This window comes from Nomascus leucogenys, chromosome 10 (assembly GCF_006542625.1).
Source record: "Nomascus leucogenys isolate Asia chromosome 10, Asia_NLE_v1, whole genome shotgun sequence".
Lineage (NCBI taxonomy): Eukaryota > Metazoa > Chordata > Mammalia > Primates > Hylobatidae > Nomascus > Nomascus leucogenys.
This window is the reverse complement of record NC_044390.1, coordinates 80,281,883-80,295,732: the sequence shown is the minus strand read 5'-3', so window position 1 is coordinate 80,295,732 and position 13,850 is coordinate 80,281,883. Positions and strand designations below refer to the sequence as shown.

The window sequence follows — 13,850 nt, the reverse complement described above, 5'->3', positions numbered from 1 at the left end:
GCCTGTAATCCCAGCACTTTGGGAGGCCGAGGTGGGCAGATCACTTGAGGCCAGGAGTTCGAGACCAGCCTGGCCAACATGGTGAAACCCCATCTCTACTAAAAATACAAAAATTAGCCGGGCATGGTGGTGCATGCCTGTAATCCCAGCTACTTGGGAGGCTGAGGCAGGAGAATCGCTTGAACCTGGGAGGCAGAGGTAGCAGTGAGGCCAGATCGTGCAACTGCACTCCAGCCTGGGCAGCAGAGCGAGACTGTTAAAAAAAATAAATAAATAAAAATTTTTTAAAAAAATAAGAGAGGATAGGGCAGGACTCATGGAACAGCTCACATGGATGGACAGACGAGCACACAGAGCACAGACTTACAGGGTTGAATGTCCCGCCTCTGGGAACTGACTCCACCTGCTGCACACAACCAGACGGAAGCTGTCCCCACCCCAGCCCTAGCCCCCAGCCCATCCTGCAGCGACAATCCTCTTCCCCAGATGCGCCACTCCATCCCCGTGTCGCACATCCGCGCCGTGGAGCGCGTAGACGAGGGCGCCTTCCAACTGCCCCACGTGATGCAGGTGGTGACGCAGGACGGCACGGGGGCGCCGCACACCACCTACCTCCAGTGCAAGGTGAGACCCCGCCGCGATGGGGAGCGGGGGGCATCCCTCTGTTCCCACCCGCCCCCTGATCGCCTCCCACTCGCTGCAGAATGTGAATGAGCTCAACCAGTGGCTCTCGGCCTTGCGCAAGGCCAGCGCCCCCAACCCGGACAAGCTGGCCGCCTGCCATCCCGGTGCCTTCCGCAGCGCGCGCTGGACCTGCTGCCTCCAGGCTGAGCGCTCAGGTGAGGGGGCAGGGCGGACTGCAGGCTCCGCCCTCCCCGCCCGTCAATCAGCGGGTGTCCCACTTCCGCCTGGGCTGGCTGTGCAACCTTGGGCAAGTTACTCAACCTCTCTATGCCTCAGTCTCCTCAACTGTGAAATGAGGTTGATAACAGTGCCTATCTCATGGAGATAATTAAATGACTTGATTTACACAAAGAGCATAGGACGCTGCTTGGCGCATGAGACGTGCTATTTCTAAAGTACTCACTAGGTGTCAGCTTCCAGTAGTGCCCAAACATCATGAGCTTGTTCCCAAGAAAGATGAGTGCATAACCCAATAATTTTTTTTTTTTTGAGACAGAGTCTCACTCTATTGCCCAGGCTGGAGTGCAGTGGCACAATCTCAGCTCACTGCAACCTCTGCCTCCCGGGTTCAAGCAATTCTCCTGCCTCAGCCTCCTGAGTAGCTGGGTTTATAGGTGCGTGCCACCGCACCCAGCTAATTTTTGTATTTTTAGTAGGGATGGGGTTTCACCATATTGGCCAGGCTGGTCTCGAACTCCTGACCTCAGGTGATAAGACCGCCTCGGCCTCCCAAAGTGTTGGTATTACAGACGTGAGCCACCGTGCCTGGGCTTTTGTTAATACGATGTTATAAGTGCCAAAGTGAGGCTTTTAAGATTCCAGTGGATGCCTCTGACCCAGCATCAGGATGGGGACTCAAGGAGGGCTTCCTGGAGGAGGTGCTGCTTAAATGTGGCCTGAGTAGAGCAGAAGTTAAGCAACGACATTGGAGACAGAACTGGGAGCTGAGGGTAAGGAAGTGTTGCAGGTGTCATGAGCAAAGGCCTAGAGGTTGGGGGACAAGGTAGGCTGATGGATGGAAAAGGGTCTGTGTGACTGGAGCCTAGAATGAGGGAGGAGTACTGGGAGAGGCGAGGCTACTGCTAGAGTCTGGGGAGCAGAAGTGGGGCTGGATGGGAGTGGAGGATGTAAGACTCAAAGGAAGTAGTGGGTTTTTTTGTTTTTGTTTTTGAGACAGAGTCTCTCTCTGTTGCCCAGGCTGGAGTGCAGTGGTGCAATCACGGCTCCCTGCAGCCTCAAACTCCTGGGCTCAAGCAGTCCTCTCACCTCAGCCTCCCAAGTAGCTGGGATCACAGACATGTGCCACCATGTGAGGCTAATTTATTTATTTATTTATTTATTTTGAGACAGAATCTCACCCTTTTGCCCAATCTGGAATGCAGTGGTGCAATCTTAGCTTACTGCAATCTGTGCCTCCCAGGTTCAAGCGATTCTCCTGCCTCAGCCTCCCAAGTAGCTGAGATTACAGGCATGAGCCACCACGCCCAGCTAATTTTTGTATTTTTAGTAGAGATGGGGTTTCACCACGTTGGCCAGGCTGGTCTGAAACTCCTGACCTCAGGTGATCCACCCACCTTGGCCTCCCAAAGTTCTGGGATTACAGGCGTGAACCACCACTCCAAACCCAAGGGTAATTTTTAAATTATTTGTAGAGATGAGGTCTCACTATGTTGCCCAGGCTGGTCTCAAACTCTTGGGCTCAAGTAATCCTCCCATCTCAGCCTCCAAAAGTGCTGAGATTACAGGCATGAGCCACCGCGTATGGCCTAGAAGTAGTAGGTTTGAGGAGGGATTTTAGAGAAAGACAGAGCATGGCTTGGTGACTGCTTGGCTGTGGAGGCTTCTGGAAGGGGAGGGGGAGTTACTGATGAATGAAGCTGTGTCCCCTCAGCTGCCGGCTGCAGCCGTACACACTCGGCTGTCACCCTGGGGGACTGGAGTGACCCACTGGATCCTGATGCTGAGGCCCAGACGGTGTATCGGCAGCTGCTCCTGGGGCGGGACCAGCTCAGGTGGGTGCCCCCCCCATCCCACTTCACCTCCTATGACCAGCTAGGCCAGCCCCCCACCGTGGCTTTGCTGTGTTCATTTATTCATTCTTTCCGTGTGCGTTGGTGGATCTTCCCCGGGGGCCTGGCCCAGGGTGGGGACTGGGTGTCTACACAGTCAGGGCTTGAGAAGCATCCTCAGTGGGAGGGGTCCCTTATGCAGACCTGGGTCTTGGGATCTTTTAATACCTGGGGCTCCAGAGACCCTGGCACAATTCACATAAAATCCTGGCCCCCTGCGCTTGCTAAATGACCTTGGATAGATCTCTTCCCCTTCCTGGCATGAGGATCACTATCACTGTTATTTGGTGACAGAGACTTGTCCCAACTCATTATAGAGTGGGTTCTGAAGCTGACCTGTCTGGGTTCAAATCCTGACCTAGCCACTTACTAGCTGTGTGATCTCTTTTCAAAAAACTTTATTTATTTATTTATTTAGACAGAGTCTCGTGCTGTTGCCCAGGCTGGAGTGCAGTGGCATGATCTTGGCTCACTGCAACCTCCACCTCCCGGGTTCAAGCGATTCTCCTGCTTCAGCCTCCCATGTAGCCAGGATTACAGGCACTTGCCACCACACCTGACTAGTTTTTGTATTTTTAGTAGAGACGGGGTTTCACCAGGTTGGCCAGGCTAGTCTTGAGTTCCTGACTTCGAGTGATCCACCTGTCTCGCCTTTGCCCTCCCAAAGTGCAGGGATTACAGGCATGAGCCACTGCACCCAACCACGCTGTGTGATCTTAAGCAAGTTGCTTAACTTCTCTGTACTTCAGTTTCCTCATCTGGAAAAGGGGGATAATAATGGTGGCGACCTCGTGGGTTGTCCTGAGGATCAAATGAGCTAATACAGATAGAGTGCTTTGTAGGTGCCTGGCCAGATAGTTAGCTTTCAATAAGTGATAATGATGATGCTGCTGATGCTGTGTGACCTTAGGCAAGTTACCTAACCTCTCTGTGTCTCACCGATCATCTGTATAATGGAGCTAATAGTAAACACCTACCTCATATGAGTTTGTCATGATAATTAAATGAGTTAATACATGTAAAAGGTTTAGAATAGTATCTGGCACTCTAGAAATGTTTGCTGTGTAGATGATGATGATGATGATGATGGTAGATGGTGATGGTGATGATTCAGGAAAACTAATTTCTCAGAGAATTTCTGGGGTAGGAAGCAGGAATGGAAATCAGGGACCAGACTTGTCTTTCTCCCTCTCACCTTCCAGGCTGAAATTACTGGAGGATTCTAACATGGATACAGCTCTGGAGGCAGACACAGGTAAGGGCTCCTGTACCACAGAAGGTAAAGGCTGGGCACAGTGGCTCATACCTGTAATCCCAGCACTTTGGGAGGCCGAGGTGGGTGGATCAATTGAGGTCAGGAGTTCGAGATCAGCTTGGCCAACATGGTGAAACCCTTTCTCTACTAAAAATTTAAAAATTAGCTGGGCGTGGTGGTGCACACCTGTGATCCCAGCTACTGGGGAGGCTGAGGCATGAGAATTGCTTGAACCCAGGAGGCGGAGGTTGCAATGAGCTGAGATCATGCTACTGCACTGCACCCTGGGCAACACAGCAAGACTCTGCTCCCCCCCGCCAAAAAAAAAGAAGCTAAGGGGTTAAGGAGGTCCCTTTTTCTTCGCAGGCACTTCCCCACTATCTCCTGTGTCCTCCTGTTTCCAGTCCATTATCAGGCCACAGGGCTGTGTTTGGGGACTCTCAAGGATTTTAGGGTTCTCAGGGCACAAGGCACATCTTCAGCGTGAGAAACCATCGGGTCCGGGTTACAGCAGCCTGCCCTGGACTGGCTAAGCCCCTGTGACCTCTTGTCTCCCTCCTAGGGGCCTGTCCTGAGGTCCTGGCCCGGCAAAGAGCAGCAGCTGCCCGCCTGCTGGAGGTGCTCGCAGACCTGGATCGTGCCCACGAAGAGTTCCAGCAGCAAGAGCGAGGGAAGGCGGCCCTGGGCCCTCTTGGCCCCTAAAGAAATGCCAGAGCTAGCCCGGAAGGAGGAGCAAGGAGCCGGGGGGGCCCTCCTCAGCGCATCCTGCTCCAGGAGTCTCCTGTCTCCTTGTACCTCTTTGATTCTGTGGTTTGGAGGCTCCCAGAGATGTGCCTAGTCCTGTGTGCCTTGAGTCCAGAACTCAGGGCATGGAAGCCCTTTGGCAGGGGCCAGCCTTGCACTGAGTGAAACTGGCTCTCTGGGTTGATTCAGACTGGAGTGGATAGGATAAGGAACCTGACTTATTTGACTGAGACTGGGGTCTCTGCTTCACCAAACTGGCCTCTATCCATACCAAGGAAGCCAGCCTGGCCCTGAGCTGCTGGATACAGCTGGACCTGAATTCCTGATGCCCATGTGATGTTGTTGCCCCAGATAGGCACTAAATGGGCTCACCCCTTCCTGTTTTCATGTCTGCTAATCCCTATAACCTCACTGATTCTTCTGTACCCTGCCCTTGGCCTAGGACCCCAACCATAAGCTTCCAGAATCAGGTACCCTCAGGAAGAACCAAGGCTGGGTGGGGGTCTAGTGTGCCACACTCAGACCCTTGGAGCCTGGGAGACCTTGGGCCAGGTTTTTTATCTCTCTTTGGGTCTCAGATTACCCTGTATAAAAAGAGGAGGGAAAGTCTAGATGTGTGGTTTTCAAACTGGATTCCAATGAGGTAGTTCAAGAACCAGGGAGGAGTTTCTCTGACTGTGGGCCAAAGACCACCCGCTGGAATGTCTGCTAGAAATGCAGATTTCTGAGGCCCAGCCAGCTACTGACTCAGAATCTGAGGGTATATGAGGGCAAGAATCAGGGTTATTTAACAGATTCCGTAGGTCATTTGGATGAGTATCAGCTTTGAGGACCGCAGGCCTGGGGAATGGGCAATTTTATTTTATTTTGTTTTTAGAGTTGGGGGTCTCACTCTGTTGCCCAGGCTGCAGTACGGTGGTATGATCATAGGTCAATGCAGCCTCAAACTTCTGGGCTTCAGTGATCCTCCCACGTTAGCCTCCAGAGCAGCTGCAACTACAGGTGCAAGCCATCACGCCTGGCTAATTTTTAAATTTTTGTAGAGATGGGGGGGTCTCGCTATGTTGCCCAGGCTGGTCTCAAGCTCCTGACGTCAAATGAGCCTCCCGCCTAGGCCTCCTTAGTTGCTGGGATTACAGGCGTGAGTCACAGTGCCTGGCTTGCAATTTTATATGCCAGAGTTTGGCTTGAGGTTTTGTCTGAGAATGAACCACGGAGTACAAATGTTTGGGAACATGTGACTGGCAGAACTGGAAGGGCCTCCAAGGACTCGTTTCCGGTGTTGTGTCACTAGGGGGTGGGATAAACCAAAGCCTACCTGGCAGGGGATCAAGTGGACGTGGAAAGACATGGCGCTATCCCGAGGGTGGCCAGCAGGGGTTGCCCGAAGCCGCATCATCCACCAGAACTACAGGGGCGTCCTGGCATGTTGCAGAGAGGCTGATTTAAGGCTGGGGTCCATCCCTGTCTTTCCCTAGTTAGAACCTGACCCTCCTCCCCAAGGACAGGGTCCTGACAAACTCTGAGATCCTGATGAGCTGATCACAGTGTCTCTCAGCTCCTCCGTATTTCCCTCGAGGCTCCCAGCTCTCCGCCCGAGTTCCTTGTTTCTTGTCATTGTGCCAGGGAGCAGATGTGTGCGTTGCCTTGTGCTCTTGTGAAAGAGAAGGGTACTTTCACCTCTGCATTCTTGGAGACTAGGACTGGGAGGGTCTGCCACTGCTTCACCGCCCCCACCCCTTCCAGCCCGAGGCAATGACCCTGAAGTCATTCTCTTGCAAGCCATCACTCCCCAACGGGGCTGACTGCAGCCCCCAGGAACACAGCCACCCACCCCTCTCTTGGCAGGAAAAGACCAGGCGAGGAGGAGAAAGACCATTTATTTCTCCACCCACAGTGGGACTGGTAGGTTTTGAAAAGAGCAATCGCTGGCATCCCTTTAAATCTTGGCTGACTCCCACCGTGGCAGCCAATCAGCAGAGGCGGAGCTGGTGAGTTGCCTGGGCAACAGGCCCCTGGTTGGCCGGAGACGATTAGCCACCCCACTGCCCACTCCCAACGAAAGGGAAATTGACTCTCTGCTGTCCACTCTGCTTTAAAATACATGGGCCCAAACTAGGCCTCCTCCTCTCGCTCCTGAAGTCAGAAGCGCCAGCCTTTGGCTCTCAAAATTGGGAGCGATTTGGTGGAGAGGATGGGGTAGGGAGGATGGGAGAACAGCGCCTTTATCTGGGACAGACAGAAGGCCTGGAGACGGGAAGGGAGAAGGAGATCAGAGTCCAGAGAGATGAAGAGGCACAAACACAAAATCAGGACCCTCTAGTCCCCGCTTGCGCTGACCATTCTTTTGTAGAACTGCTCAGTCATCTGGGGGCTTCCACCCCATGGGCTTACAATTGCCCAATCAGTGGGTGGCAGACATGGGTGATGACACGGAATGGGTGAGGCATCGGGGGTACACTGAGTTTCCCAAGTCCCTCTTTGCCCCCGAGCCCTGGCAGGCCCCTAAGGGCTTGCCCTGCATCCTCCAGTTCGCAGACAAGGCTGTACAGATGCAACTGTGACACAGATGGGGATCCACATGGGGGGGTCATGGGGTCTTTCTGTCTCTTCTCTTCCAGCCTGGGGGCAAGTAGAGGCACGTGGGTGTGCGTGCATGAGTTCAACAGGACATGTGTGTTTGTGTGTGAGGGGGAGGGTCTCTGTCTTTTTGGTAGGGAGGTTTCCAGTACTCTCTGCATGGCCCTCTCAGGGAGCTATGATTTGGGGCCAGCCTGACATGCCATCTCTCTTCATCCCAGCTGCCACCAGGCAGGTCCCCTGAATGGCTGCGGCCCCTTCCGCAGGCTCCTCCCCAGCCCTGAACCTGGGCTACCAGGACACACCTGGCGAAGGAGGCATTTGCCGGACCAGGGGCAAAGCAGGAGGGAAGGTGGGCAGCCTTGGGCCTCAGGCCTTGGCTGCAGCCTCGGATACACCCTGGGCCGTGAGCTCAGCCAGCACGTTGTCTAGGTAGCTAGCGTCCGGGTAGCCATGGCCCGTGAGGTTGGATCCAAACTCGGTCTTGTGGTGGATCTCGTTCCACACCACGGTGTCTGACTCGCCCGTGGTGTTGGATGTGCCGATAGTGAAGATGAGTCTTCTCTCCCAGGCCGTGATGAGCAGCCGCAGCACCTGGGGGGACAGGGACACGGTGGGGCCGGGAGGAGGTCACAGGCAGCCTCCAGCCCCCCAGCCTCAGCCTCCCTCCCTCCCCTGCCACATCGTGGCTACCTTATGGCTTCGTCCATTGGCACCGACTACGTACTGCTGGCTTGGCCATTTCCTTTACATTTGTATTTCCTGAACTGCCAGTAAAAGCTCTTTCCAAGTTATTTATGTTTGTTTTTTCTTTTCTTGTCTTTTCTTTTTTTTCTTTTTTCCTTTTTTTTTTTTTTGAGACAGAGTCTTGCTGTGCTGCCCAGGCTGGAGTGCAGCAGTGCAACCAGAGCTCACTGCAGCCTCGAACTCCTGGGCCCCAACAATCGTCCCACATCAGCCTCCCAAGTAGCTGGGACTACAGGTAGGCACCACCAAGCCCAGCTAAAATTACAAACTTTTTGGAGAGAGGGGGTCTCACTATATTGCCCAGATTGGTCTCAAACTCCTGGCCTCAAGTAATCCTCCCACCTTGGCCTCCCCAAGTGCAGGGATTACAGATGTGTGCCACTGTACTTGGCCTGCTTGTTTTTTTCTTTTTCTTTTTTTTTTTTTGTGATGGAATCTTGCTCTGTCACCCAGGCTGGAGTGCGGTGGGGCAATCTCGACTCAGTGCAACCTCTGCCTCCTGAGTTCAAGCAATTCTCCTGCCTCAGCCTCCCAGGTAGCTGGGACTACAGGCGCACTCCACCACTCTGGATAATTTTTGTATTTTTAGTAGAGACGGGGTTTCACCATGTTGGCCAGGCTGGTCTCAAACTCCTGATCTCGTGATCTGCCCGCCTTGGCCTCCCAAAGTGCTGGGATTAGAGGCATGAGCCACCGCACCCGGCCCTGCCTGTTTTTTTCTGGGGTGAAGAAAGCATCTGGCAGCTCTCTGCTCTATTTAGTTTGGACTCCACACTGTATTAAAGAGCCACTTGTAAATTAGTTACTAACATTCAAAAGCCTAGAGATTTCCCATGAAAATCTGGATTTCTTGGTGCTCTTGAAAAGCAGAAAGTGAAATCAGACAACCTGTAGGGTGGTGGTGAAAGCTTGGACTGCCTAGGCTGAAATCCCAGCTCCGCCACTTAGTTTCTGTGTGATCACGGTCAAGTGACTTGCCCTCTCTGAAGCCTTGTGTCTTTGTCTATAAAATGGGGTCAGGACCTTGACCTCGGCGGCTCAGGAAAGGAGATAAGATGTGTGAAGGAGGTGGCCGTGGTCGTCGCTGTTCGGGTGCTGCTTTTTGGGAGGAATGTGAGAGCAGGGATTGGGAATGATAGGGACCACAGGCCCTGGCCAGTGGTTGCTGGAGCCCCTGCCTGCACCTATCTCCCGTGCCCTCACGGCTGGGCACCCACCTTCCGGCCTTTCTCATTGTTGGGTAGATAGCAGTGGCGAGGGAATCCTCTTGCAGTGAACTTCTTCCCGGGGTTGGGGTGCTCAGGGCCCTGCAGGGAGGGACAGTACAGGGATTTAGACCATGAACAGGTGCTGGCAGGGCGGAGGAGCATCTGGAGGACTCGAGGGGAGTGGGGGCTGGGGGCCAGAGAGGCAGAAGGGGAGCCCACCTGGATGCCTGTGGGAATGTCATAGACGATGCGGATGGTCTGGGTATCAGGGAAGCCAGGCAGCGAGTGGGGGATGAGGTGGAACTCCATCTTCCCAGGCGGCTGCGTACCCGTCTTCTCCCCGTAGATGGCCTTGCAGGTGGGGCACTGCAGGCTGCCATCCTGGGCAGGGGAGGCTGGCAGTGAGTTCCCAGCACCCCTCCAACCCCACTCTGTTCCCTGCGCACCCCTCAGCCATTGTCCCGCCCAACCCACCTTGTTGCCATTGGAGTACATGGCCACGAGGCACAGCAGGTGGTACATGTGGCCGCAGCGGCCCAGGCGGCCCACGAGCTCAGGCCGCACGCCCTTGTGCCGAAGCACGCCCTCGTAGCCTGACGCTGTGACCAGCCGCTCCATGCAGATGGTGCAGTCCTGCAGGTGGGCAGCAGGGGAGACTGAGGACTGGGGAGGGCAGGGGACCTACTGGGTCAGCACTGCCCCTTGGCGGGTCACCATAGGCAGCAGACGACACTCTCTCTGGCACCCATTTGGCAAGGGGAGACGGGACACACCCTCTGTCCCATACGTTGTTTTCTTTTCTTCTTCTTCTTCGTTTTTTATTTTATTTTTATTTCTATTATTATTATTTTTTTTATTAAGAGACAGGCTCTGTTGCCCAGGCTGAAGTGTAGCAGTGCAATCATAGCTCACTGCAGAGTCAAACTCCTGGGCTCAAGAGATCCTCCTGCCTCAGCCTCCTACGTAGCTGGAACTACAGGCATGAGCCACTGCACCCAGCCCCTTCCCATATATTGAATTCTGATATATCACAGAGGAAGATGGCTCCCTCACCACCCCCCAGGTGAATTAAGGGCTTAACTATCAAAAGCAACACTTAAAAACATTTAGTGGAAAACATGGGTGAAAATGGCACAAAAAATTGTCAAAAGATGGATAAATGTGAGTCTATTAAACGTAAGCATTTCTATTCATCAAAAAACCTCATAAAGTGAAGAAAGGAACAAACTAGAAGAGCTCTGTATCACCCAGAACCCAGGAGGAGGGGTGAGGGTTCCTGTCCTCTCCATACCAGGGCCCTCCCCCTGCCCCCCCATCCCCCCTCACCTCATCAGGTGGGTTTTTCACCTTCTGCATGTATCTTCGAACCACATCCTCAGGATTCTTACCTGCAGGGACACAGCGGGGTGGGTTTGAGGGCACCCAGAGTCTGTCCCTGAAGGCTTGGCTCAGAACTGGGTCAGGGGTCAGAGGGCAGGGGTCAGGGTGGCAAGGGTTGGCCAGGGTCAGAGGTCAGGGGTTGCTGGAGGTTAGCTGTAACAGGAGCTGGTGAAAGATGGGACCAGGGCAAGGGGAGCTGAGATCAGGCAATGGAGGTGAGGTCGTAAATGCTAAGAATAAATTGGGAGACCAGGGGTCACAGAGTTGTGGTCAAGGCTTAGTGGGGTTCATCTCGTGTGAGGCAGGGCGCGGAGGGCGTACTCTTTTTAAGGTGCTTCTTCTTGGTCTTGCGGCACACCCCGGGCACGCCGGGCACGGGCTTCACGTCGCTCTTGCTCACGGGCGGCGGGTGCAGGATGGGCTTGGGGGCCCGCGTCAGGCACACCGGCAGCCCGGCCGCGCACAGCAGGATCCCGGTCATCCCTGGGGGTTAGGGGGCGCAGTCACAGGGCGGGGCGCCATCCCCGCCCAGACCCCCGACCACTGGCCCTGGGAATCCCGGGGCCCTCGGGTGGGTGGGAGGGTTGCACTCTTGGGCCCCACCCACTCAGCCCCTTGAAGTCCCCTGAAGGGCCTTCTGCGGGTCACGCCCACCCTGTGTCCTAGGCCCGGTGGAAGGGGGCGTTTCCTCCGGGCCACGCCCACCAGCCCATCTCGGGGGCGGGGTCACCGGGTGACAGGCGGGGCTGCCTCCTAGTGGGCCCCGCCCTTCTTTCCCGCCCTGGGCCAGACCTCACCTGCCAGGGCCGGATGGACCGGCCCAGTACCATTCAAGTTCTTCACCGGGAGCGCGGGGACCCTGCGGGGAGAAAAGAAGAGGCCGCAGCTGGACTCCAGCCCCCGACGCCACGTCATGGGACCTGGCTTGCCTTCTGTCTCTGGCTCCTGGGCCACACACCCTGGCCTCTTTGTACCTCTCTCTGCCAACTGCAGTTACCTCCAGGAACTCTCTTTCTACTCTGACATCCTATTATGGGGCAGGGGTGGCCAGGACCTCGGCCCAGGTTCCAATGGGATGCACCCTTAGACTTTAGTGCAGACCCCTCCTTACCCTACAGCCGGCTCCCCCCTCGAGAGGGCGCTTTGGCGCTGAGGGCTCCTTTCGTTGGCCGCTGTGCCTGAAACCCAGCTACTAGTGGTGTAGCTATTTTAGCATCTCTCAAAGCTTGTTAGATGTAGCATTATTAATTTCCATAAAACGTTCCAGGAAAGAAGGATTCAGGAATCAAGTAAGTTAGGAACACGTCACTGTCTCCCTCTCTGAAATGCACAACATATCTGAGCATATTAAAGGCTCTGACAAGCCCTGCATAAGAACATATCATTAACAATGATAAGTCCAGGTTTTCAAAAGCATTTGGTGATGAATTTTTTTTCTCTTCTGGAATATTTACTGATGTCAGTTTCTGTGCCAAGGTACTATCCTCTCTTCAAATGAAGAGCCCCTAGGAAAAGGTATCCTGACTCTCCCCTTCCCTGGCCCTCAAAAGAGCTTTGGCTTTTGAAGTCAGCCAGAGCTGCTTTCATATCTCAGTTCAACCACTAATGAGTTGGGTGACACACAACAGATCATCTCATCTCTTGTAAGGGGTGGTCTGTAAAATGGGGATAATATGGTACCTTTTTTTTTTTTTTGTCTGCTGTGAGGATTCTGTGAAATTATACGTGTCAAGGGCCAAGCACAGTTCCTGGTACCTAACAGATACTAAAAGCACAGCCATCGGTATCATCACTGTCAGCTTTGCAATCCCGGCCGAGTAATTTCACCTCTCTGCTTCTCAGGCACTAAGTCCTGGTGTAACTTCTCTCCATCTTAGAGAGGAAACCACAAAACTGCTACAGTGACAACCTTGAACAAGTCACTTAACTTCTTGATCCTCAGTTACCTTATCTGTAAAACAGGCATATTAACACCTCACTTATAGCCGTTGGGAGGACTGAAGGAGAGCTTGTGGTGATGTGTACAGTGTGTCTGCCTGAGTCCTCCTGACTTCAGCACCTGCTTATGCAGAGGAACTGGTGTCTTGCTGTTGATGGGCATGGAACCCAGGCTGGATATGTTCTGATGAAGAGGGGTGTTCTGAAATCCAGGGGGCAGCCTGAAGGCCTTGGGAGATGTGCCGGGAGAGGGGGCAGGAAGGGCTGGGAGCAGTGACAGCTGGAGAAGGAGCTGCAGCAGCCCCCTTGGCTCTGGCCATGCCTGTTCAGGTCACAGCCTGTCTAATGCTGTCTGGTCACCTGTCCTTGGCAGGCACAGTTGGCACCAGAAAGCATCTTCAAGCAAATGGTGCCCTTGGCAGGCTTGGGTATTGCTGCAGTGGGTGCAGACACACAGACATACACACCCAGGGCACACACCATCCACACAGATCCACAGATCCAAATATACACACATGCACGGAGGAGACCACACAGACTTATCATACTCCCCGGGACACATTACACACACGTTTAAGTACACAGACACACAAATACAACCCAGGGAGTGCACCACAGATACATGCACACACAGACACACACATACCAGGGAGCCTCCCTCCCCATCCGTCTACTTGGGGAACACACCGCACACACTAGGGAATGCACACCCTGCACATATATATGGATACACACAGGCATACTTCAGGGCACACCCCCCACGAATATATATGGATTAAGATACACACACACTCACATATTCCAGGGAACGCCTCCCCATACCTACACACAGAGACTCGTGCACACATGGGGACACACACATACACACAGAAGCACACGCAGCTCTCCCCTGGGAGGATACTCCACTGGACAAGAGACGGTGGCTCATGTAGACCAGTACCGCACCTGCCACTGCCGCCCCTCTCCCCAGCTGCACAGAGCTGGGTAAAAGTGGGCAGCAAACCCAGAGGAGCATGCGCTCAGCCCTCACAAGCACCCGGCGCGCTGCAGCCTGCTGAACGGCCTGCCATCCACACACGGACACGCGATTCCGCACTGCCTGTGGGGAAGAACTCATGCGTACTGATTCACATCATGCATGGGGGCGCGGGAGGACACGCTGACTCACTGCACACAAGGACACATGCGCACGTGCTCTGACCCACACCTCCCAACACTGACACACAGACAGCCTGGGAGGCCCAC

At 54.2% G+C, this 13,850-nt stretch overlaps 2 protein-coding genes across 3 annotated transcripts in view; one reads left to right on the top strand and one right to left on the bottom strand.

The window, feature by feature from the left end:
• Window positions 1-6,008, top strand: part of RASAL1 (RAS protein activator like 1) — a 36,740-nt gene extending 30,732 nt beyond the window's left edge. Inside the window, exons 17-21 of the mRNA XM_030821446.1 lie at window positions 487-624; window positions 704-839; window positions 2,576-2,696; window positions 3,956-4,008; window positions 4,571-6,008. Coding sequence (XP_030677306.1) covers window positions 487-624; window positions 704-839; window positions 2,576-2,696; window positions 3,956-4,008; window positions 4,571-4,710 — 588 coding nt within the window. The 3' untranslated portion in view covers window positions 4,711-6,008. The remainder of the gene's footprint in view (window positions 1-486; window positions 625-703; window positions 840-2,575; window positions 2,697-3,955; window positions 4,009-4,570) is intronic.
• A 605-nt stretch (window positions 6,009-6,613) lies between these two features.
• DTX1 (deltex E3 ubiquitin ligase 1) overlaps window positions 6,614-13,850 on the bottom strand; it is a 41,981-nt gene continuing 34,744 nt past the window's right edge. For both annotated transcript variants that reach the window (XM_030821448.1, XM_030821447.1), the window contains exons 4-10: window positions 11,465-11,526; window positions 10,989-11,150; window positions 10,614-10,675; window positions 9,762-9,920; window positions 9,507-9,668; window positions 9,297-9,386; window positions 6,614-7,926 (exon numbers count right to left, since the gene is read on the bottom strand). In XM_030821448.1, the coding sequence (XP_030677308.1) occupies window positions 7,702-7,926; window positions 9,297-9,386; window positions 9,507-9,668; window positions 9,762-9,920; window positions 10,614-10,675; window positions 10,989-11,150; window positions 11,465-11,526 (922 nt within the window). In that variant the 3' untranslated portion in view covers window positions 6,614-7,701. The remainder of the gene's footprint in view (window positions 7,927-9,296; window positions 9,387-9,506; window positions 9,669-9,761; window positions 9,921-10,613; window positions 10,676-10,988; window positions 11,151-11,464; window positions 11,527-13,850) is intronic.